We start from the raw sequence: 23,469 nt of genomic DNA, 5'->3' as shown, positions 1-23,469 counted from the left end.
CACAGAATCTGTGTTTTAGCAACTGAAAAAAAAATTGCTTCTTTGAGATCTGCCTCCTAGTACTAGTAATGGCTCCACTGAAGGCTCTGGGTTACGAAGAGGAGTAGACTAGAGCAGACTTTTGGGGACCTTCTGTGGTCAGTGTTCTCTCTTGCACTTTCACGCACTTGTAATCTTTAATTAAAAGCTGCCCTCTCAGAAGAAGAATTTGTTCTCAGAATGCTTATAAAGGCAAAATTCCTGCTGATAATCAGTGCTAATGTCAACTAATGAGTGTTAAAACAAAGATATATCTAAAACATTAAGGTAAAGGTGGTGGCAAAGAAGGAGAGGAGGGGAGGGGAGGGGAGAGGAGAGGAGAGGAGAGGAGAAGAGAGGAGGGGAGGGGAGGGGAGGGGAGAGGAGAGGAGAGGAGAGGAGAGGAGAGGAGAGGAGAGGAGAGGAGAGGAGAGGAGAGGAGAGGAGAGGAGAGGAGAGGAGAGGAGAGGAGAGGAGACGATTCAGGAAACACTACCTCTGTGTTGTCTAGGATAATCCTGAGAAAGGTGTTCTTCAAAACCATCCATTCCCACCCTTTCTTCTACAACTTGATCATTGTTGGCAATGGGCACAAGCTGAAACACAGGAAGTTCCATCTGAACGTGAGGGAAAACTTCTTTCCTGTGAGGGTGACAGAGCACTGGAACAGGTTGCCCAGAGAGGTTGTGGAGTCTCCTTCGCTGGAGATATTCAAAACACGTTTGGACGTGATCCTGGGAAATATGCTCTAGAGGACCCTGTATGAGCAGGAGGGTTGGACTGGATGATCTCCAGAGGTCCCTTCCAACCTCAACCCTTCCGTGATTCTGTGATTACTAGCATAGGGGCTATTGACATCTTCCATTCATATCAAACAGCACCTGAGAGCTTCCTACCCCTCATGAGGATAGAGCAAGAGATACCTTTTGGTATGCTGTACACATAGGATTTACCTGTTCAACTTCTCTAGCTGAAAACAAAGGTGAGAGAAGGTGAGAGGCTTTATTGACATACCAGCGTGTGAAAGTTGAACCCTTTTAACAGCATTTTAATTGCGTTGCAATGTCTGCTTCTATCGCAGCACTGCTGTGATCTCTGTTGTAGTTGTAACAATGAATTGCACTAGGTTTTTTTTTTTTTCTCTCTCTCATTTTCTTCTAATGTTTTCTTCAAGCTGAGCCTGCAAGTAGGTGGAAATGCATCTATTACTGAGAGTGCTGAAAAGACAGCTAGGAAGCTTGGGTGTTAATTCTGGCTCTGATATTGAATTGCTATCTAAAACCTGGCAAATCATTAAACCTTTGTGCATTGGATTTCCCCATCTGTAAAAAGAAAAGGGGAGCGGGGCGGCAGAGGATAGATATGGAGGAGAGGGAGAATAAAGTATCTGTCCCTAATGGTGATACAATAAATTTTGGTATCTGAGAATGTCTGCTAAAGAAGTTTTCAGAGAAAAGGGTAATGGTGTAAATGAGGATATGCTGGCAGATTGCAGAAGAGTTGGGACTGTTTACAGAAGGTGAAAATCTTTCCTGCTAAATGTTGTTGTCATTTTGTAATCAAGTGAATGGCAAAGAGCAGGCTGGAAATTTTTTTGAAAACTCCCATCTGTGCCAGGAGAAAAAAGTAATTTCAAAGATGCATATAAAGCTGCCACATAGTACCTTGACTGTATCAAGTTGAGATTACTGGCCGTAGCACAGTGATTTGGTAGCTGCAGATTTTGCTTTTGTGCATCAAGCAAACAGAAACATTCAGCAAAGTATATTGCTGTGTTGTAAGTGCATTAATATTCCCTTGTCTTTCAAGAAGATCACAAAGACAATTAAATTATGAATGGTGTCTGCAACATTAGCCCAGAAATTTAGGTTTTTCTGTTAAATTCCCTTCTCTGCCACAGACTTAGCAAGATCACTTACTCTTTCTGAACCTTATTTTTCATTTTTAAAATGCTAATAACAGTACAGTCAAATGTGTACTGCAGTAAAGATTGGTGCATGCTTACAAGCTGGAATACATAGGATTGCACAGTGAATTTACTATTTCCTTAAAGCTAATGTATTTTCTCTAATTTCAAACATTTATTACTTTAGCTGCAAGAATAGGTATCATTAAAAATAGAAGTTTACTACGCAGTTCTACTTAGCTTTCAGACATACCTCTAATGCTGCAGTATTTGAACTAAGTGGAAGAAGAAAAATGCCCCCTTTTTAATGGTCTTCGTTGTCATATAGTCACCTCACCACACATTTGGCAGTATATGACAGCTTGGCACTGGCAATATTTTCACTTTAAATAATTTTTGAGCAATGAGTTTTGATGACGTTGTGAAATGCTTGTCTCATGTTTTACACTAATGTGGGTAAAACATTCAAGAAGCATCCAAGCACAAAAATAAAACGTGCTAGGTTCTGTCCAAGTTACTACTGAGATTAGCCTAGTGCAATGATCACTTCTGAGGTCTGGAATAGTACCAGGGAAATTAGACTCACTTTGTCTTAAATATTTGTGATATTGAGCTTATTCTAAATGTCTGCACCTTCTGCTTCACTGCTCAGAACAATCGTGTTTCTTGATTTTTAACAAGCAGGAGGAATTCACCAATAAGATGGCAGTAATATTCAGCACTTTAGCACTTTTCACCTTCACATTGTTGTACAGATATTGAATAGTTTTCTTTAAACTCATGCAAAAAAAAAGTGAATGGGAATTGAGGAAAACAATTTTATAGCATTAATGGAACTTTGCTGACTACCTGTCCTTTATGCCTTTGAAACACACCCTTCCCTGTCATTATTTTTCTGATGAGAAAGTAAGATGGCCAAATCATGATTTTACCTCATGTGTTTAATTAGTCTGTAGCAAGCTCTATTTCCTATTCTGGTGTTTATCTGCATCCCAAGTGTTAATAATCACTGGACTTATCATATTTGTAACAGCAGAATGTATTTCCCTGTGTAACTTAGGGTCCTATTTATGGCATGCACTATCCAGATCCTGAAATCGGAATTTTTCTGATGCTGGTGTGGTCTGAAAGTGTCACTGGAGATAGCTCTAAAATAAAAATTAAATTATTTAAACTGTTCTTAAAAATTGACTATTTCCATTCAAAAATAGACTTAATCAGCTGACTGGAAAAAAGATCCATTACTGTCATAGAGAAAGCCCAGCAGAGATTTTGATTCTGTCCTCTATGACCCCAAAAGGCTAAATATGAGAGGTGAGCAGCTAACTGAGGATATAAAACACCCAAGAGAAGAGGAACTGCTTTTTCAGATATGCTTTTATCAATTGTGCAGAATGAAAAAGAGAAGGTATTGGTATCCAAGCCTGTCAGATAAGCACCATTTGAAGATTATTGAGATGATTATTTTTAAAAATTGCAGTAAAAATCACAAAAAGTGAGTTACAGCAGTAAAAATCACAAAAAGTGAGTTACAGCTCAATGCCTTGAAGAACTGCCTGAGCAAGTTATGCATAAGCAAACTTAGGCATATGAAAGTATATAGTCACGTTAGCATGATTGGCATGATAGTTATCTTGTGGGACAGTGAGACTTTTACTGGACTATACTGCTGATGTCCTCTTCTTAACAGATAATATTCTGCAAAGATACTGCTACATTTAGCCTTTCCTCCGATACTGCCCATTGCCTGGGGAAACCTATCTAATATGTTACTGAGCTGCAGAAGCTTGCATAGATCAAAGAGATTTTGCTGAAAGTGGAACTTTTCTCTTTGATGAAAGTTTCAGGGCTTGCAGGATGCAGCATGGTATCCTGTAAGACGGCTGTGATTGCCTAAATACATGGAAGAGCAAAACTCCCCAAAATGCATCTTTTTTCTGACTTTCCTGCTTCTCCTACCTCTATCAAATGGAAAATCTAGGTGAAGCAACTAGCAATGCATTCATTTTGCATCACTTCAGTTGGCACTCAGCAGATGCAGATGTTTTCTGTGGTTTATTTTTGTATATATCTGCCTCACAGCAAGACTGAGCACGAACAGAAGTTGATGCTGTTCATCAAGTGGAAAATTAGGAATGACAACATGTGAGCTTTTTAATAAATCTAGAGCTTGCAATTGGACACACAGAGGTTCAAAAAGTAGTTGCAGTCTGAGAAGAACTGAAAGGAGGAGGTAAGGATGAGCGTGCTTAGGTCTGTTGCTCAAGGTGCTTGCATTAACTTCTAAATACATATGCATATACATCTCCATTCGTTTTATAGCTGGGTCTGCTGCCAACTTGCAAAAGTGTGCTTTACACAGCCCACAATGTTATCAAAGTTGTAAGCTTAAATATGGTTATGGTATAAACTTAAACCTGGCTCTTAATTTGGAACGTTTAGGAAAGAGCATTGAAGTCAGCTCTTGTATCATTTTCATTTACTAATGGAGTAATCAACATCTGCAGTGCATGCAGCCACAAATTCTTTCAGTCAATAAAAAATGTGCTCAAAAATTCTCTTGTCTGAGATCTATAATCTCATTTTAATTAGCATTGCATATGATTACTCCAATCAAAGTAAGTCAGTGGCAAACATTGCCATCTGCATTCATCGTTGACATCAACTGGCACAACAGCAATCTGTGGTTTTACGTTAATACATGGGCTCTGAGGTGCTGATGTCTGTTCAAGGGCAAAGTACACTGTCCCCCCTTTCCTTCTACTGTTTAGCTTTTGAAACTCAGCTTCTATCTTAGAATTTTACAAATATTGAGAATTCCCAGTGCAGCACATGTTTTACTTCAGCAATGTGACACTCCTGCATATCCTCTGTAAAGGAAGATACTGTCATTAGTTTTGAGTAATTTAATTGTGCATGCATTCGAGACTGTATCATACCTGCCCAGTATTCATCATTGTTCCCAGCTCTGTGGTTAGGGTTTTAAGATGCTGATAGGCTTCCATGGTAAGGCTCACAATTATTCACTGAATTTCTAAGATGGCTTTGTTTAATACAGCTAGATGATCTAGAAAACCCAGAGAATTGCATACCGATAAAGGCAATATAAACAGGATGATATATTCTAGTCTGTTAGTATGTGCACTGAAATTTCTCCAGAGATGAGATATCATTAATTAAGGAAAGGTGGTTAACTAGATACTTAGATGTCAGGACACACTAGCTCTGGATAGATGTGGTTCATCATATGCCCTCATCAAAAGCCTTATTTGACAAGGCAGCAGATGACTTCCTACCATTAAGAATCCTTTATGAATGTGACTTTTACTAAGATTTAGCCAAGTTTTTAAAGGATCTCCATTGCTAAGCCAATAAAAAGTTTGAAATGTTACTTGCACTCCAAGAGCATTTACCAAGAAAAGCGGAAGCATATTCAAACTCAGGGATTAGGTAAAGTTCAGAAGGATTATTTACTCTCTTCCTCCTTAGAGAAAGGAATTATCTGGGCTTTTCTGAAGATGTTAGTGCATGACCATAAGCTCTTTAAAAGAGGACATGTTGCAAATGGCATTTTTCCTCTTTGTGAATCAGACATTTAAAGCAGAGTGAGTGTTTAGGAAAGCTTTTAAATGATACTAGTTGCATAGTTAGAACTCTGATAACTATTTTTTAAGTTCTTCTCATCATGAGAGGTAGCCTTGAGTGTTTTAAATCTGCCCATAAAACTGCTATAATCATTCTCTACAATTACACTACAATGCACAGCAATTAATTATATCAAATCCTTCTCACAGAAGTGTTTACTGGTGAAGATTGCCAAGACATTATTTCTGACAATAAAAGAGTAGGAAATATTGTACATGTCTTGGGACTTTACTGGTCTAATGTTTCTGTACTTAGGATTATAATCATACCATTTTCCCTATATGAATTTCTCTATAGGAAAATAAACATCTGTTCTTGTCAGGGATGATCTTTAAATAATATTTTATATGGGAGAAATATTCCTGTGTATTTTCTCTGGTAAGAAAGAAAGATCTAGATTTTTAGCTGGATAACCCTGGCTAGTGAGCAGTACTCGCATACAGTCTAACTGGAATTAGTGAAGCCTCAGGGTCCCAAGCACACTCCTCTTCCTCTCTCTCTCCCTCTTGCACACATGCAGATTTGCAGGTTCGTGCCCTCAGAAATAGGCGGTATGTTTACACTGCAGACAGGTGATGTAGGGGCGTGGGCCTGGATGAGGCTGAGTTTTGGTGTCACTGTAGCTTGGTGGCACAGAGCTCAGCGTGGGCGAAGATCTTTCCCAGGGTCTGGGCTGAATCCCTAGGCAATTAGTTCATGCTGAACTGCCTCTAGCCATAGCTTGATAGGCAGGTACCTTGGAGCTAGTTCTCAGTTTGTGTGCGTGGAGTCCCCTCATGTATGGGACTCCAGCACAGGCAGAGGTCCACTTCTCACCGGTGGAAAACGCCACTGACATCAAAGGAAACAGCTACGGCTACACGGGCAGGTACTGCAGCACAAGGCCTGTCAGTCTGGGTAGTGAAACTGTTGGTGTAGAGGACCTGGGGTCCACTCCGCATATAGTTTGAGGCAGTATATGCCAGACTCGCGATAGTCTGGTCAGTGCATCTTTCAGCGTAGTTCAAATTTCAGGAATCCGATCTGTTCAATTTAACGTAGCTCCAGGACATGAATCAAAGCACTGTGAGTGGTAATAATCAGGAGACGCATATTGAAAGCTCACTTCTAGTCTGAAGTAAATGCTAAGATAGGTGCATCCATCCGCCAAAAAAAACAAAAAAAGTATAACCATTTTGGCATTTTGATCCCTTTTATTTCATTTTCACAGTGCACCCCAGGCTGCCCAACCTGAGCACAGGAAAGTGTGAGAAAAGAATAATCCTCACAATCAAAAATTGCTGTTGACAAGATCACAAGGGAGGTTTTGGGATGCCAGATATGTTTACTAGATACTCTGAAATGGTGATTACTCTGTAGTTTGTATTAAATAGAACAGTTAATAGGGTACTTCACTGCTCAGTTTCTCTTAAAGACAGGCAGATCAGATGAAAAATGTATGTTGTAAAGATTAACTTCTAAGAGGAAAGTTTTCCGGAGAACAAGATCTATCCCATTTCAAAGGAGTAAGGGTTAACTAGAACTTAAAATATGAGAAAATAGTCGGAAATAAATGCTTCCAAAACTGATGTATTTGCCTGTCTTCATGTCTTTATTTCCTTTCACAGAGCCATGTTTGACTATGACAAGAGCAAAGACAGTGGCCTGCCAAGTCAAGGACTCAGTTTTAAGTACGGAGACATCCTTCATGTTATCAACGCATCGGACGATGAGTGGTGGCAGGCAAGGAGGGTCACTCTGGAGGGAGACAGTGAGGAGATGGGAGTTATACCCAGCAAGAGGAGGTGAGTGTAACCTCTTCCTTTCTACCTTCTTTGGTCACATTACAAAGTTCCCATTTCATTCCAAAGACAGATACATCAGTCTACTGGAAAAATAGGGAAAGTCGAGGAAAATCCCACAGACATTATTCCAACAGTTAGAAGATATGGTTTTCACTGAGACATTTAAAAAGCTCGAGCTGTTTAACTGTATTGAAAAGAAACTGAAAAGATGACATGATTTGTATCTTCACAGAGAAAAAGAGGGAGAGAGAGAGCACCATCCACTTAAGGGCTTTAGCAGAGAAAGGAATAACCGGAACCCAAGCCTGGGAATTAGCTCTGAATTTGAAGCAGAGCACATGTTTTAATGTCAGGGTGATTCGCCGTTGCATCAAACTGCTGAGGGATGTGATGAATGTCTTGACATTTTCAAATCAAGACTGTATGTCTTTCTTTTGCAGGAGTAATAGAATTAATCTTCTGAGCCTCTGTGATGTAGAAAACCAGGCTAAATTATATAATGATCCTTTTTGGCTTCACAGTCTGTTAATTTAATCTCTGCCTGCCTGGAAATTGATTGATAATCAATATCACAGTAAATTTTCCATATAATGTAAATGAAGGAACATTCCTTCATTTTCCAAGCTAAATCTGAATCCTTATTCAGCAGTGATGGATTCATGCTGACTGGTGGAGAGAAAATATATGTCTGAATCTTTCTCATTGTCTGTATTGTTTACTTTGCCTTGTCGCTTCTGTGAAATCAGCCACTAGTCTCTGGTAGTATCAGGACTACCACATAAGTCAGTATTAGTTTGTGCCTTTGTTGGTAGTTGCTATAGAAAGGTCACGAACTGAAATGGTAGGAAGAAAATGAAATCTGTCAAACCGCATTACATTCCTCTTTTGCAGCAATGCTCCCGTACTGCATATAAACGTTCTATTACTAGCGATTTCAGTTTTAGCATTAATATAAAAATGATCATGCACATTTTTTATAAAGGGAAAATGGTATGTGTGATGCTGTGCAGAGCACCTGCTGGTGTTTCAAGGAGAGCTGGCCCAGGTGCTAATAGAGCTCATAGCACCTCTTGATCTAAATCACATAAAAGTAAACTAAAGGCCTTCAAATACGTTATTAACGTGAGACTTACAAGGACCTTATTTTCTCTAATCATGGCCATGTCTGAATAACAATCACACCAGGATTTTCAGCAAAAAGCAATTTTGTAGTTCTATAATAGATAGAAATAAAACTACTTTATAATTTTTACGATGGGAGAAATGTGCCCATTAAACAAGTATAGTTTCTAGATATTGAAAAAGGAATCCTTTCCTAGTATTAATTGCTATGGTAAGCCCTGTTGTAATGACATGATTGGATCACAAGTGGGAAAAGAGGACAGCCTATTCAATTATTATTGAAGGAGGTAAGTGCACAAACCTTGCTCATTCTCTAGTGCCTACCCTTAAAAGCTACAACAAGCTTTCAGACATGGTGAAACTTCTATAAGGGAAAGAAGGGCAAAGCAAAACGACTGACTAAGAGGTGGAGCTGTATCTTCTGTAGATGGGAGAGGATGCAAGTGCCTAAAGTTTATTAGCTTACCTGCATGGTAGTGTTTTCAAGAAGGACAAAAGATAAAGGCTCTCTAGTCAAGGTCAGACAAATGATACAGCCTGGGAAAAAGATATGACTTGAGAAACACTCTGAGAAAAGAGAGAGAAAAAAAGAAGAAGCAGAAGAGAGACAAGGTGAAAATAGGTTGGTTGGAGTCTAAAAATAAAAGGGCTTGAATTTGTAAAGATGCAGGAATAGTTACCGTGCTCTCCATTCATCATCCCACTTCTTTACTAGTGAATCTGCGAGGTGTGGAAAGATCAGCAGCAACTGCTTTTTTGTCCGATTTAATGTAGCGGAATGATATACCTGAGTTTGTAGGAGAAGTTTTGCTAGTAGTTCGGAAAAGGCTCCAGTTGTACAAGTTTATTTTTTTCAATGCAGTGAACAGTGAGTATTACTTCCTTAGATTCTGGCTGGTCCCCAGTGAGCCAGTGAGACTGATATGCTGTTGTCTGCATCTTCCGTAGTCGTTTACACCACTGCAAAATACAAACCAAACCAGAACGCCTCTACCAAGAGGAGAACGAGCAATGACTGCATACAGGGCTGAGCTGCAGAGAATAAAACTCAACATAATTTCCAGTATATACTAATTCAGAGTTGAATTTCTTCTGTAGATGTGGGTTACTGAGCATGTGAGGCCTGATCACAAGTAAAGTCAACCTGGGATTCATCTGACCAAACACAGGCATCTTCAGTGTTGAAATCTTTGTCTAAAGTGGTTACTCCAGGCTACTGCACACTTTGGTATCTGTTACAGTTTTTATAGCACTGTTTCTATACACATTGCATTATATGTAATGAGGCATATTTAAAATCTAGCAGTATGATATTCCTTGTGATGGAGCCGGAGAAAAAGGGCATTTGCTGCTGTTGGGCTGTGACCTATTCTGTGAGCCCAGGTTCCTATAAGTTTGTAGGCTGAAGGTTTTTTATGTTTGTCTTATACTTTTCAATCCCCTATTTATTTCAGTTGCTTTTCCTTAGGGATATATCTGTGTATTTTGTGCTTGGATTTCTTCCTTTTCTTAGGCATATGTACAGGAATATTGTTCAGTGGAACTGCAACATTTTTTGCGCTTTGAACAGCTGGCAGGGCATACTAATCCATGGATTATTAATGCAAGGGTGAGTCTTTTGGCTCTCTGGCTTGCTGCCTAATCTGCAGTCCAGCATCAGCTAATATACAATTCCTATATTTTTCATAAGTGGAATCCATATGGAGTAGCCTTGAAAGCCATTGACCTCTTTGATTTTCTCCAGTGTAGACATATATATAGAGACACACACGCATACACATATATATGTATTTATATATGTATAAATAGATGCATATGCAAATATACATGCACATATGCTTGTGTACATATACATATAGATTTATGTACATACACAAATATAAATATATGTATACTCACAAAACAATTTCCTTAAAGCAGTGTATATGGAAAACCCTTTCTGAGTATCTGGTTTTGCATTCTTTTTATATCTTTTCTGAGCAGAACCCTTCAAATAGTGACATTACAGGATGAGCTGATAAGAAAAATTTCATATAATACATCAAGATTCAATACTCTTCTCTCTTGCATGATGTATGTGGTATACCAGAAGAAATTATAATTTATAATTACAGGGAAACGGGCACTTATTATTCTGTCCAGCATGTTGGATATGTTACCAGCCTTTGCCTATCATTAGTTCAGTAGAGTTTGGAAGATATTTGTAACTAGATTTCAGTGTTGCCACCCATGTGTGGACTTATCTTGTTGATAATTGTAAAGCCAAGCTTTAAGAGTGAAAGATTGACAAGCAGCACAAAGCAGTGAGGGTGACCCCGTGTTTCTCCACCAATCTGTCCCCTCAACGAGGACCAGCTCCTGTGAACTGGTGGACCAGTGACTTCAGTGGGATTAGAGCAAAATAAAAGCTTAGTATCTTGCAGCACTAAAGTATCACTGCAGCCCTTTCTGCAGTTGAAGACAAAATTTTATCTATTTGTCGATATTTGTCGCCTGATTGCAGCTGTGGTTCTGGACCGTGGAACTGAGTAGCCAGCTGGGTAGAAGCCAGATATAAGGCTATAAAGATGTTATCATATAGTATCAGACTGATGTTGGCAACAGTAGGACTTTATCATAAAAAGGTGCAAACCACTTCAATTCTGGTTTAACAGTCAACAAATAAATGTTATTATATAATACTAGTGAATGAACACCGCAGGTCACATTTCTCTTGTTTCACGCCCACCATAAAGATTCGTTCAAGTCATGTCAGCTGTTATGTCACACAAAGTCTCCCTGGTACTGTGGCAGGTCTCTGCCCATCCTGTACCGATGTCTCAGCCTGTAGGGCTTATCTGTGCACTAGACACCACTGTTCAGGCATGTGAATTGCTCTCCTAACATCAAAAATTGCTTTATTTTGTGACTGAGTGGCCAACGGAATTAGATTTACATTAGATTTTTATTAGATGTAGATTTATGGATTTAGATTTAGATCTACATTTTTGCATATGCCAGATTTCTGATCACAAGACCTTTTGTTTGCCTCATTATCTTTCCTATTGTCAGGATAGGTAAAATGGATTCTGCTTTCTCTAAAGCGCAGCAGAGCAGTAGTTAGAGAAACCTATGTCTAAGACTTCCTCTGTGTAGAAATACTCACAAGAGTTAAAGTGAATTAAGAGTTAAAGTGAGTTAAAGTGAATTAAGAGTTAAAGTGAGTTAAACCGAAATTGTGAAGTCAACGTGCAGGAGTTGCAGTGTATTAAATTTCTAGACAAATGGTCTAATTCAGGAGTAAAAAAATTTTAATTTGCTATAGCACTGATTTAACACCTCCAGTTTTTTCACTTTCACTTTGCTGAATCTCTCTGCACATAGAGAAGCTCTTAAATTGCAAGCCCCATACAACAGCAACATCCCACTTTATGAATGTCAGGCTTCAGTATTTTCTATGATCTGTGTGTATCTGCTTGACTTGGGTCAGTGGGTCTGAATCTGATTTAGCAATGTCTGCGATTTCCCACAGATTGTCCCAGAACAGACTTGTCCTAAGTTCTCACCGCTTTTGCCTCCACTGTAGCCATTGACAGTTTTGTTCTAAAACGCTAAAATATTCACACTAGTCTTCCTGCTATCTTCAACATGTGCAGCCACGAAATGACTCTCGAGTTAGACATCACTGTGAGATTGACATTTTCAGGTAGTTTAAGTGCATCTCACTGCAAAAGGTTAGGCAATTGCATCTCTGTTATTACAGAGGAAAGGTGGTACCTACCCGCTATTTTTGTCTTCAAACGCACAACAGTCTCCCCGCGAACACGTTTACCCTTTCACACGTACTTCCCTTTCACAGCAAAATGGGAGAAAAATAACATAAAAACTAGCATTTCACAAACATTTTTAAAGACAAGGAAGAAGAGGGGTTTTTTTCCCATCACAGAAATCCCTGTGGGCAAAAAGCCAGCTTAAATTTGTTACTGTGCTCAGTTTGGCAGAAGGACATGTTTATCCACTCAGCCGACTTTTACTTTTAATGGTTCTCCTATAAATTGGCTACCTTTCTAAAAATGTCTTAAGACTTTAATCCTCAGATGATAAAACTTTTTAACGTGGCATGGTCATGCAGGCTTTGTCTAAAATGAGTTACCTGACTGTCCTTAGTAATCTAATGGGAAAGGATAAATATGGAATAAAACTGATATGTATGTGTATTTATACCCGTCTCCCTGTTCTCTTGCAATCGTGGTAAACTTCTACACAGAAGGAATACTGTCGTAGCTGTGTCCTAGAAAAGCACTATCTGCTAGCTCCACTGAAAATGCTTTTCAATACAGCCAACACTTTTCCGTCTGTCAAGCTTTATTGGTAGTTTTCATTATAAAATAAAATTTACTTTCACCAAGGCCAATAAAAGTGTCAATATTTGTGACCCAGAATGTGGCAAATTATTTATTTATTCTTAACAGCTCTTAGCTTTTAAATAGAGTAAGATTGTCATTTCCTACTGCCATTAGGTCTAACATTTTCGTAAAATATTGAACAGGTGCTGAGCTGGCCTCTACATGTAAGCAAGTTACTGGAGATGGAGAGCAGAAAGAGAGTGTGGTCGCTTCTATTTAATAATACATGTTCAATTGCAAAAATGTCACTTCAGGAATGTAATTTTTCTCAAAGAAAAATTTGGAAAATGGGCTTTTACTTGTAAAATCAGACCTCAGATAAGCAAGGCTAAACAGTGCAGAGAACGAAAGCAATAAAAAAATTATATCCTGAGTCTTCATATTTGGATTATAAATAATAATACATATTTTCATCTTTCACTTGATGGGCAGCAAAGCAAACATAATATGAATGACCTGCAAATTGTGGAACAAGCTAAGTAGAAACAGACTAGCAGAAAGATGTAAAATATAGTAAGTTATTTCAAGTCAACATTCTATGCTGCATTCTTCTGTTTGATAACTCTCCTTATTGCACTTATCATGCTGGATTTGGAAATAACTTTCATTCCGCAAAACATCTCAGCACCAAATCTGTGCAAATTAGGCTACTCTAACCATTTATATTTGACTTCAGACATCAATACTTGATTTACATCTCTATGTTACATCAGTGATCAATACTATTATTAAAGATTAAAGCGTGTTTCACTAGATAATTTACATCTACACTGAGAAGACTGATTTGTGCTTTTATAAAGGCATTGACAGAATGCCCAGTGGCCCGTCAGCCCCCAACACTGGGGCCTCACAGTTCACAACTGCTTGAGTTGTTTTTCGTTTTGCTTTATCTGAAATGTGCACAAAGAATTGAAAGTCTCATTTTGAAAAATCTCAGAGACCCATTTTCAATAGTGACTTAGGCACACAAAAACAAAAGGCTTCAGCTGTTACAGTGCATTTACGTGCTGCATCCCTGTAGTTGTCCTCAGAAGAGGACTCAGAAGAGAACAGCAGTCCTCCAAGCAAGGAAATCCTTGAACTTGCTAGTAAGGAGGCACTGGAGACTGAGGTATATTTTAAATGTACTTCTCCTGTCCTTTAGCCATATGTGGGAAGAAGAGAATGCTGTTCATTTTTTAAAAATGGGCCATAAGATGTCTACTACCAAGAAAGGTTTCAGGGGTGTGAAACCAGCTGAAAGGAAGCACCTCACTACACCCTGAATGCTCAAACATCTGGAAAAATGTGATTTTATATTATTATCCTGCTACTAGCTCTTACATATGAGACAATAATTCCCTTCTCCAACTGCATAAGGAGTTTAGGCAAATTAATCAGAAAGATCAATTCTCTCATGAGTACATAGCCCCTGGAAGCGAGTGTAGCCACAAAAGTCAGCAATGCCACGCTTCAGCCCTTTTGTTCCTCAAGACCTTACCTTCCTTTGGTTTATTGAGATTTAAAGCTCTCTATAGCAGTGATGGAGGACTATGGGGCAGCTGATAAATTTGTCACCTAAACTAATGCCCAATTAGTGGAAGAAGAAACTTGTCATGAATCAGCATCCTTGGAGACGACCAAGAATACAGGACATACTCCAGCCGTCCCAGATCTTAGATGGTCTTAGGTCACTGCAGTGCTTCTGCAGGCAGCTATGGTTGGAGGATGGATGAGAAGCTTGGCATGAAATCCCCATCAGTGGTGCTAGACAATACTCTCCTCACCTGTGACTCAAGAGCTTTTCAGGTTGAGTATAGGATGTAGGTGTCTCTGAACACCTCTTGAAATACCATTGAGTTTCAGTGAGCCCTAGGCACTTTTGAAAATGGGACTTGAGCCGTTAAGTAGTTCTGAGAATTGTATCTGTGCTTTCCTCCATCCCTTGGACACAGCTCTGCTGAGCAGAGTTGTAATTAGAAATGGGCATGGAAGCAATGGGTATATCAGGCAAGTATGGGCTGCAAATCTATGCTTCTGCAAACCTGGCAGATGTGAACCCTCCACCTTCACTTTATTCTTTGCTCTTGATAAACTGGCTTTGTACAGTAGTGACGAATGACAAATTGATATGGTTTAAAGTGAAATATTTCTTCCATTAAAATCAGTTTCCTCAGCTGATTGTTCATAATATTGTCCAAGAGATGATTATTTTGCTAACTCCTACAGCAGTGTAAAGAATTTACACTCATATGCTACTTAGGTATTCGCAAAGTCCGCTGCTGCAAAGGATTCTTTGTGCCTAAAGCCTTTTTGTCTTGGGGAAAAAGATGGTCAAATTTATTTTTTTTTAAATACAGCAGTTGCAAAACTAACAGTTCAAAAAAGTGCAGACAGTGCTTGGAGTTTTATTTAAAAAATAATTGATATTCTAAGAGCTGGAAGGTGCTCAAAGGACTGATATTTAATATTTCTTCGTATCATCATGGTTTAAAACTCTTTTTAGTGCACATCCTTCAAAGTACATTGAGAAAACAAATGCTTAATCTCTTCGTGTTCTTTTTTTGGTACTCTAATTGGAGCTTTTCCTGCCATATCTTTTGTACTTATCTGTGAAATCTTTAATGAATTTATCTACACAGTGTCACTGTGAAGTGTCTCACTTAACACCATTCTAGCTGTGACACTGAACAATTTTTTCTTCCATTAATTTTTGAGGTAACTGTGGATGTTCAGCTAAGGATGCTGATTCTTGTCTTCATCTCTCCTTTTTTTCTGACTTTTGAGGTCTTGATTTGTAAGCTGAATATTTCTTTATATGATTTTTTAGAATATAATTTCCTCTATTACAGTTCCTAACTGTCCTGCAATGTCATGCTCCTGTTGCTGCTCCTCAAGGGTCTTCTCCCAAAACTGTATCTCAGCCACTCCCTCGGTATTGCCTCACACAGTCCCTACCTTCATTATATTCCTCACTCCACTGTATTCATTTCAGAAAGCTTATTCCTCTGAGAAACCACAGAAGGCACTGGGGAGAGGTTTCCAAGCCACACCTGGAGTCCAGATACAGAGGAAACAACCGTGCTGCGTCTGCTCAGAGATGAACACATACAAGTGTATGTAGCCAAGTGAGCTAAACCACGGCGTGGAGCCAAAAAGCTCAAAAGCACAAAGCCAAATATACTCCTTTTTGAGGAAGAAGAAACATTTTACTGGGTATAATCCGGTACTCCCCTAAAGTACTGTAACCCCCTGTCACATTTCAAGCCCCTGGCCCAGTACCTGAAGGCAGCAGAGCATCTCAGCCAAAGTGCTTCAAGAATTTGTTATAACCTGGGGAAAACCATGTAGTTTTTCCTAGCCTTTCTACACCAGCAAACCCATCTTATTGACACTTTGGGCAGCAACACTAATGTAATCACCCTGAGACACACGAAATTTGAGCTTAGAAGTTTACAGTTCAGCTGAATTATAAGTAACCAGAAAGAAGTTCTGTTGTGGAAGGTGTCAGGAAAATTTTAATGGGAGGCAACACTGTGCTGTCCTAAACACAGTCATAGATTATGAAATGTTTGTAATATTCAGCAAGCATTTTAAGCATGTATGAACACTGTTGTTCTGTGTGCCTGAAGGCTTAACGGTACTTAATAACATCATTTATATACTATACAAAGCAATAAAGAATGTTTCTGCACCTCCTCATGTCTGCAGTGCCTGTAGATAGCAACGAGTCCTTCATGTCTGCTAATGCAATTATGAGGAATTTCATAAGATCCACGCTTTCAGGTTCATTTCCAACTTTCTCTATGCAGTGAATAAGAAATGAAGTTAAAGTAGATGTTTTAGGAAGTTAGACAAGACTGGAATGAGTTCAAATGTTAACAAAGATTAATAAGTAGAAAGCTGTGTTCATTTGAGGTAATTATTTTCTCAGAAGGCATCCTTCCTATTTAGCCGATTACACAGCCTCAGGTCTTCATTTCTTACTGAATTATCATGGGGATTCATCTGCTAGTTTAGTTTAAGACTGTTCGTATGTTTTTAATAACATAGATTTAATCTGGAGGCTGCTTTTGAGCTGTTTCCCTGTGATTTTTTCTACATTAAAAGAGAAATGCATTTATTCTAAATTTAAACAGTAACTATAGTAACCAGTATTGACTCTGTTTCAGTAGGAAATATGTAAGCCCACTCAGACAGAAGGAAACATGTGGTGTTAATTATCACTCTATGAAAAGACTGGGGTTTTATTTTAAAAAACAATTATCAGAAACTAGGTAATCTCACTGTTCAGACTTAGAAAATTAAGATTTGCAGGAATATATTCTAATGTCATTTGTAAGAAACAGCAGAAGATGGAGAAAAGGTTATATTTTGACTGATTTGGAGGATATCGAAAACCTCACTTACTTCCCAGCTATTTATTGTCTAATAAAAATACAATATTGCGCTCTTATAAACCAGCTTTGCAAGGTTCAACTTTGATTTCCTAGAGCAATTCATAATCTTAGACAAATAGAATTACTATTTCAATTGTAAGTAGATGATCGGATTTTTGTGCTTAGGCCAGTAAATTCTGTAGATGGTTTTGCAAAGGCAGTAAATGTCATTTTTTACGGTAATGACTATTTTAGTCAAGGTGAGTAAGGAAATGAACAGCTTCTTCCTTTCTTTACATTTCTCTCTCTGCACCTGAATTTCTTTGGGTTTGTTTCTGTTTCAGGGAGAGGTCGCCCTTACTTAGACTGTTCTTGAATTCCTGGCAATCGTATTTAAGCATGCTTCATTAAAAGATTAAATCTATAGTGCAGAGGTCCTGTAATAACAATGACCTTTACAAATATAATTGCAAGTATATAGTTTTCCCACAGGGAAAATTTCTACAACGTACTTTTCAGTATGCTAATAGATTTTAAGTTTCATTCAAATGTTTTAAAAATAATGTTCCTTCATTGAATGATGGAAATTCAGGATATTGGTATATGATACCTATGGGCATAAAAGGAACACTGAATTACCTAGTCTGATCTCCTTTATAAAAATTCTTCATATTTCTCTCTTTTTCCTCTGCACTGAGGACAATAACTTGTGTTTGATAGATCTTTCTGAAAGGCACTAAGTCTTGATTTTAAGATATGAAGGTGTCAAGACACATGTTCCTCTTCTAGTTGGTGGCTAAACATGTTAACGATTAAAAAAGTATACCTGGGCCTTTTTATAAGAATTTACCTGGCATTGGTTTGTTGCCAATGATTTTACTAAGTTTTTCTCTGCTAAAGGGAAATTTTAGATCTCAGTATTTTCTGACTCTGAAGGTACTGTATATATAACAAGTCTTTTCTCAAATTGCATTTATTGAAGCCATGGAAATCAGGATTCAGTCACTTTTGAGACTCTTCATTGCAGCATTACAACTTTTTTTAAGATATATGGATGCCAGAACTGAACAGACTGAGCCAAGTTATGGGTCATACCACACTAGTTCAGGGGATCAGGTCCTATGGTATGGGTTCATGGGCTGTCTGCATTGTTTTTTTAGCTTAGATCAAGAGTGTTAGTGAGCTTTCAAGGCAAATCTCCTTTTTGTACTCCCTTACTGCACATCATTTCAGCCTGCTGGTCAGTCTTGGCAAATGCACACTAGATTCATTTGGATTTAACTGAACTTGAAGCTGTGCTCCAAGAACTCACCTAATGCATCCTCCTGCTAATGGATGCTCAGTTCGTGTGACTGTGCTGGAACTAACCCAAAGAACCTCCCCCCTCCAGAAATAAATGCGTAATCTGCGGCTGCCAGGTCCTATCCCATTTGGCCACACTGTTTGGTAATGTAGATCAAGCTATATTTGTCTTCATAATGCACCCACTCCTATTAGCAATGAGATTTTCAGTGAAATGAGCAGAAGAGCAAATTCTTTTCATTCTGTTTGCGTGTGCAGGTTTGTGGAAGACAGGATTTAAAAAAGAACATCGATCCAATTCATGATGTGTGTGAGTGGCTGAAAATAGCTCTTCTACCCCTGAATATTTGTATGTCTCCTCAGAAACACACTTTTCAGTGATGCAGTGTAGTCTTTTAAGTAATGAAAACCTCAAGGAAATTTTTCTGCACTTTAAAATCATGTTCTAACAGATAGCACACCACCATCTTTCAGAGGAGAGATTTAAAATTCATTTCTAAGTAAGATTTTTAAAACAGTAAGTCTATCCTTATGTAAATTTAGGAAAACTTTCCATTTTCAAAATTACTTTAATGAATTAGCATTCATTCTCCAAAGTAAGCTGAGAGCAAACCCATAAGAGAGCTTCAACATAGTAAACTCAGTATTGCAGAGCCTAAGATTTAAACAGTGATCATGTGAAAAGGGCTCTACAAAGCTCTGGGCAGACCACCTGCATGTGTAGGGTTAATGCTCTTTGACAAGCTTGAGGGCATTTGGAAAAACTTAAAACATCTAACTTATTTGACAAAGATTGCCAAATAACACATAGGCTACTGGGAGGCTTCTAGGTACCTCTTTCCTGCGCAGTCCAGTAAGAAATTCTCTTTTTCTGGGGGGTTCGAGGCAAAGGTTTCCAGGTGGCTCAGAACCATTAGACAAAGGAAGGACTTGCTCCCTTTTCCCTTCCCCTCTTCCTATGGTTCTGTGATGCTGATCCAGCTCATTAAAATCATGAAAAGCTATTCACTTTTTTTACTGCGTTCGTTTTCTGCTATGGTGAGGGAAGCAATGAAGGGGCACTGCTGGGAGCAGTGGGAAAATGGGAGGCGAGGAAACGAGCAGGACTGTCCTTTTCCATCAACAATGTAAACATCCTCTCCATCCGTTAGGAGAAACTTCCTCCTTTTTACTTTGTATTTGCCATGAGCTTAGACAGCACGTGCTGACTTTTTGCCCTAAGATGCTCGTGGGTCTGAAGCCACGATTTTTTTGAAAACAGATTTAGAAAGGGTGGGGTTCATGTTACTTAATTTGGACTGCCTAAAAGTCAGTCATTTATATAAGGAAGTGGTCAAAGCTCCCTCTGTAGGATGAAAAGAAAGGTACTGCACAGAGGAAAATTTATTCCACCCTGCAATGTACACCTAAAAGAAGCGAGGTGAATAGTTTATTCTCTCTATGTTTATATTTTGTTGTACTGACAGCAGAAGAACCTGAAATGTTGCTCATTTTTGGGCAGCTTAAGTCAGAGAAGGTGAATCGTAGCTTAATGTGCTTTTACCGTATCTCTATTTGTGTTGAGAGGGAGTGCAGTTCTGCTACTGTCAGACAGACTCCTGCAGTCTTGTCCCATATCTGCCAGCAAACCTTGCTTGGCTGAGTGAATGGCTTGACATCTCTCTCTTTCCAATTTGTAAAATTTGTTGGAGTGCTCACTGTATGCAACGTCTTGGAAGATTAGATATCAAATATATCATATAAAACACAGCTGTAGTCAGTGTGATTCTTTATTTGCATTTTCTTTTCCCCAGAGTCGAAAGAAAGGAGCGTGCACGTTTGAAGACGGTGAAATTCAATGCGAAACCTGGTGTAATCGATGCAAAAGGGGTATGTAAATGATGAAACCTTTTCAAGTTACCAGGCTTTCTCTATTCCTGAAGTTTAAAGTGTAATTCTCAAATATGTTTTAGAGCAGAGTAAATTTTAGCAAGATAAGGAGCGTTTAGATTGTTGCAACCAAGGCCTGGAGTTCAGTAAACTGTAGAAAGGAGTATTGTATATTATCTCCTGAATAATTAAATATTCTTTTTATAATAATACTCATTGACAGTGCATCCTAATTGGAAGACACTAAGAAAATGAAGAGCATTCTGTGATAGTGGTCATTTTCATTAAGTCTTGAATAGAGAAGAAACAACTTTAAAAATCAATGCATATGGATATTTGTTTAATGAAATAGGGCGAGAAATGTACATTCCCTGGCTTCAAAAGTTGCTCAATCTCAGATGAAAAAAATTAAAGTTAGAGAGTCCTGGGCGTAAAAATTAGGGGTCAGATTTTCTGCTCTGGAAGTTGTGACAGACATTGAACACAGGTGTGGTTCACAGCAGATGCAGCAGGCCAGCCAACACAAAACATGCAAGTACCCCTCCGCCAAGGGTAGCTGCACAGAACACACTACTGGTCTTACTGGTCTGCAGCACTGCTTTATGGTCTCTGACACTCAACAGTTTTAGCTAGTCTTGCGTCTAATATCCTGTGCATTGCCATCTCCAGCTGGCCAGCAAGAGTTACGGCGTAAAAAATGCCCATAATCCTGGAGGCTGAGGTATATTTTTCTGCTGAAGTGTAGTTTGCATTTGTAGAAGAAGTTAGTACTTGACATTACGTGGGCAGGGATTTATTTTTTGAAAATAATCCAACTGACTTGCAAGAGATTTAAAAGAGCCAATTTCAGCAAGCACCTCTAGAAGCAGAGCTTCAGCAACAGAAAGTCCTGTTTGGCTTCACAGAGCCCAGACTGGGACCAAAAACAGGTGATGTGAGGACGCAGTTGCAGGTCGCTCAGTGGCTCAGCAGGTCCCTTCCTGACCTGTGGTCCTCTGCCTGGTCCGAAATTCTCCTCTCTTTTTGCTCCATTGTCCCTCTGTAATGGGAATAATACCATAATCCTTTAGCCCAACTTATGCTGTCTTTTCTCTCCAGACTGTAACAGATTAGCAGGGCGAGAAGTTCCTCTTGCAGTGCGTACGTGCAGTTCCTAGCATAATGCATCCCAAACCTCTTTGTGCCAGCAAAATAGTTTTTCAGACTTGCGAATAGTCCCTTTTTACTGGAGAGCACTTCCTGAGCTCAGTAAAAATGCAGAATGTTTCACTGACTGAAACAACTTTTCCAAACTTATGCTAAGGTAGCTGGGATCAGCGTGCAGCCTGTGTGCAGTATTTGCATACGCAAATAACGTGATATAAAATATGTAATGAACAGCACTGTGAAAGGACATTTTTATCCCATTGTATTTCTTCAGGAGTCAAAGCTGTATTTTTTTGATTTGAAAAGACTACTGTCTGCAGTTCTGTAAAGTAATTTTGTCATTGGGGGGGGGATTAATAAGCTGTATGATGTCAATCAAATTCCTTCTTAAATGGCTATTTCCTGTGTATAATCAAAGTCTCAGAGAAATAATTCATTAATATAATTAATGGTCCTTATTCAAGTGAGTCTGTCAAAAATTTAATTACCCCTTGGTTCCCCCTTTTGTTCTTCCATTTTTGTCATCAGTGTAACATTAATCTTCCAGCCACTCATATCATTATTTGTTTCAGTATTTAGGAAATTGCAACATTACAGACCAAAACTGTTGTACCCCTTTGGAAACGTACTATCTATTGTTAGTATGTGCTGAAATATGCTTTCCTCTACTAAAAAAAAATCCCAAATTTAAAAGCCAGTTTTGAAAAGATAATGTAGGCTTCTGTTTGAAAGAGCATAAAGGGAAACTGTTCACTGCTAAATTACACATTAACATTGAAAACAAGATGTTTGTGGGCATGTATATGTATTTGTGTTTCAGCGATCAGCATTTTTATTTCTTCTTTCAATGTTTAAAAATAAGTGGTATAAGCTGCTTGATAATAAATGTTTTTTATAGCTGAGACAATTTGTATCCAGATAAACATATCCAGGGCTGCAGTAAGCCCAGAAAAACTATTCAGTTTGGAAATTAAGCTGAAATTCAGATAGGAATGGGCTTATGTGTGTCTGTTGCACCTTTGTGCTCATACATTCATGACTGTGTGGGCAAGACAGACATTTGCTATTATCTTAATTAACTTGAAAGATGAAAATGGGAGAATAGCATTTCATATGTTGCTCTTAGATTTGGCCAGGAGATGTGCATGGAAAATAACATGTAATGTAAGTTAACCGAATACAGGAAATGCTTTTTTGTACCAGTAGAAGGTATGTCCTGAAGTGATTTTATGTGAATCGTCCTGCTGATCTCGAATCTTTTTTTCCCTTACAGAAACAGCGTTTAAAACTAATAAGCCACAGCAAATATTTTACATGAAGTAATGGCAAATTTTTTTCAGCTAACTTGTCTCTGTGGTTTGAACATACAATCTATCTAGCTATTCTACAGGTTTTAAAATGCTTATGAATTTTTTCTCTGTTTATACCTCATTTATAAACCCATATCCAGAGATAAGATACAAAGACAGTACTGCAGATGGCATAACATGTTTCTAGCTGACCAGCTTCTTGTGTCTCAGTGAAAAGGTGTTTAGAAGTGCTCAGCAAATAGTTGACAAACCTATTAGCAAGCATAGCTAAAGGCTAATCTTTTCAAAAGCCCCAGAGTTCTTCTTTTTCAAAGCAAATTTAGATGTGTTACCTCCTCTACAAGGTATCCTCATCTTCATTTCACTGGGCTCCTCCAGTCCGTGGCTTGTGAGATAAGTTTACTAATTCATGACAGATACAAAAACAGTGAATATGGAACCACTGTTTACCGTTCCTTGGCACACAGAATTAGGGAGCACCAGTGAAATTTCCGGGTTTCAGCTTTAAAGCAGACAATAGATAGTACCTTTTCATACACTGCATAATTAAATTCTGATGGTCATCATTACGGGATATTATATACAAAATAAATTAGTTAAAGACAAATTAGATACATTTGCAGG

The 23,469-nt window shown here is 38.5% G+C and overlaps 1 protein-coding gene across 19 annotated transcripts in view; it reads left to right on the top strand.

Annotated features, from left to right (window-relative positions):
- DLG2 (discs large MAGUK scaffold protein 2) overlaps window positions 1-23,469 on the top strand; it is a 1,033,288-nt gene that overhangs the window by 963,972 nt on the left and 45,847 nt on the right. For all 19 annotated transcript variants that reach the window (XM_068930581.1, XM_068930580.1, XM_068930592.1 and 16 more), the window contains 2 exons: window positions 7,177-7,353; window positions 20,314-20,389. In XM_068930581.1, the coding sequence (XP_068786682.1) occupies window positions 7,177-7,353; window positions 20,314-20,389 (253 nt within the window). The remainder of the gene's footprint in view (window positions 1-7,176; window positions 7,354-20,313; window positions 20,390-23,469) is intronic.

Source organism: Struthio camelus, chromosome 1 (assembly GCF_040807025.1).
Source record: "Struthio camelus isolate bStrCam1 chromosome 1, bStrCam1.hap1, whole genome shotgun sequence".
Classification (NCBI taxonomy): Eukaryota; Metazoa; Chordata; class Aves; order Struthioniformes; family Struthionidae; genus Struthio; species Struthio camelus.
The sequence above is the reverse complement of the archived record's forward strand: the minus strand, read 5'-3'. Positions and strand labels throughout refer to the sequence as shown.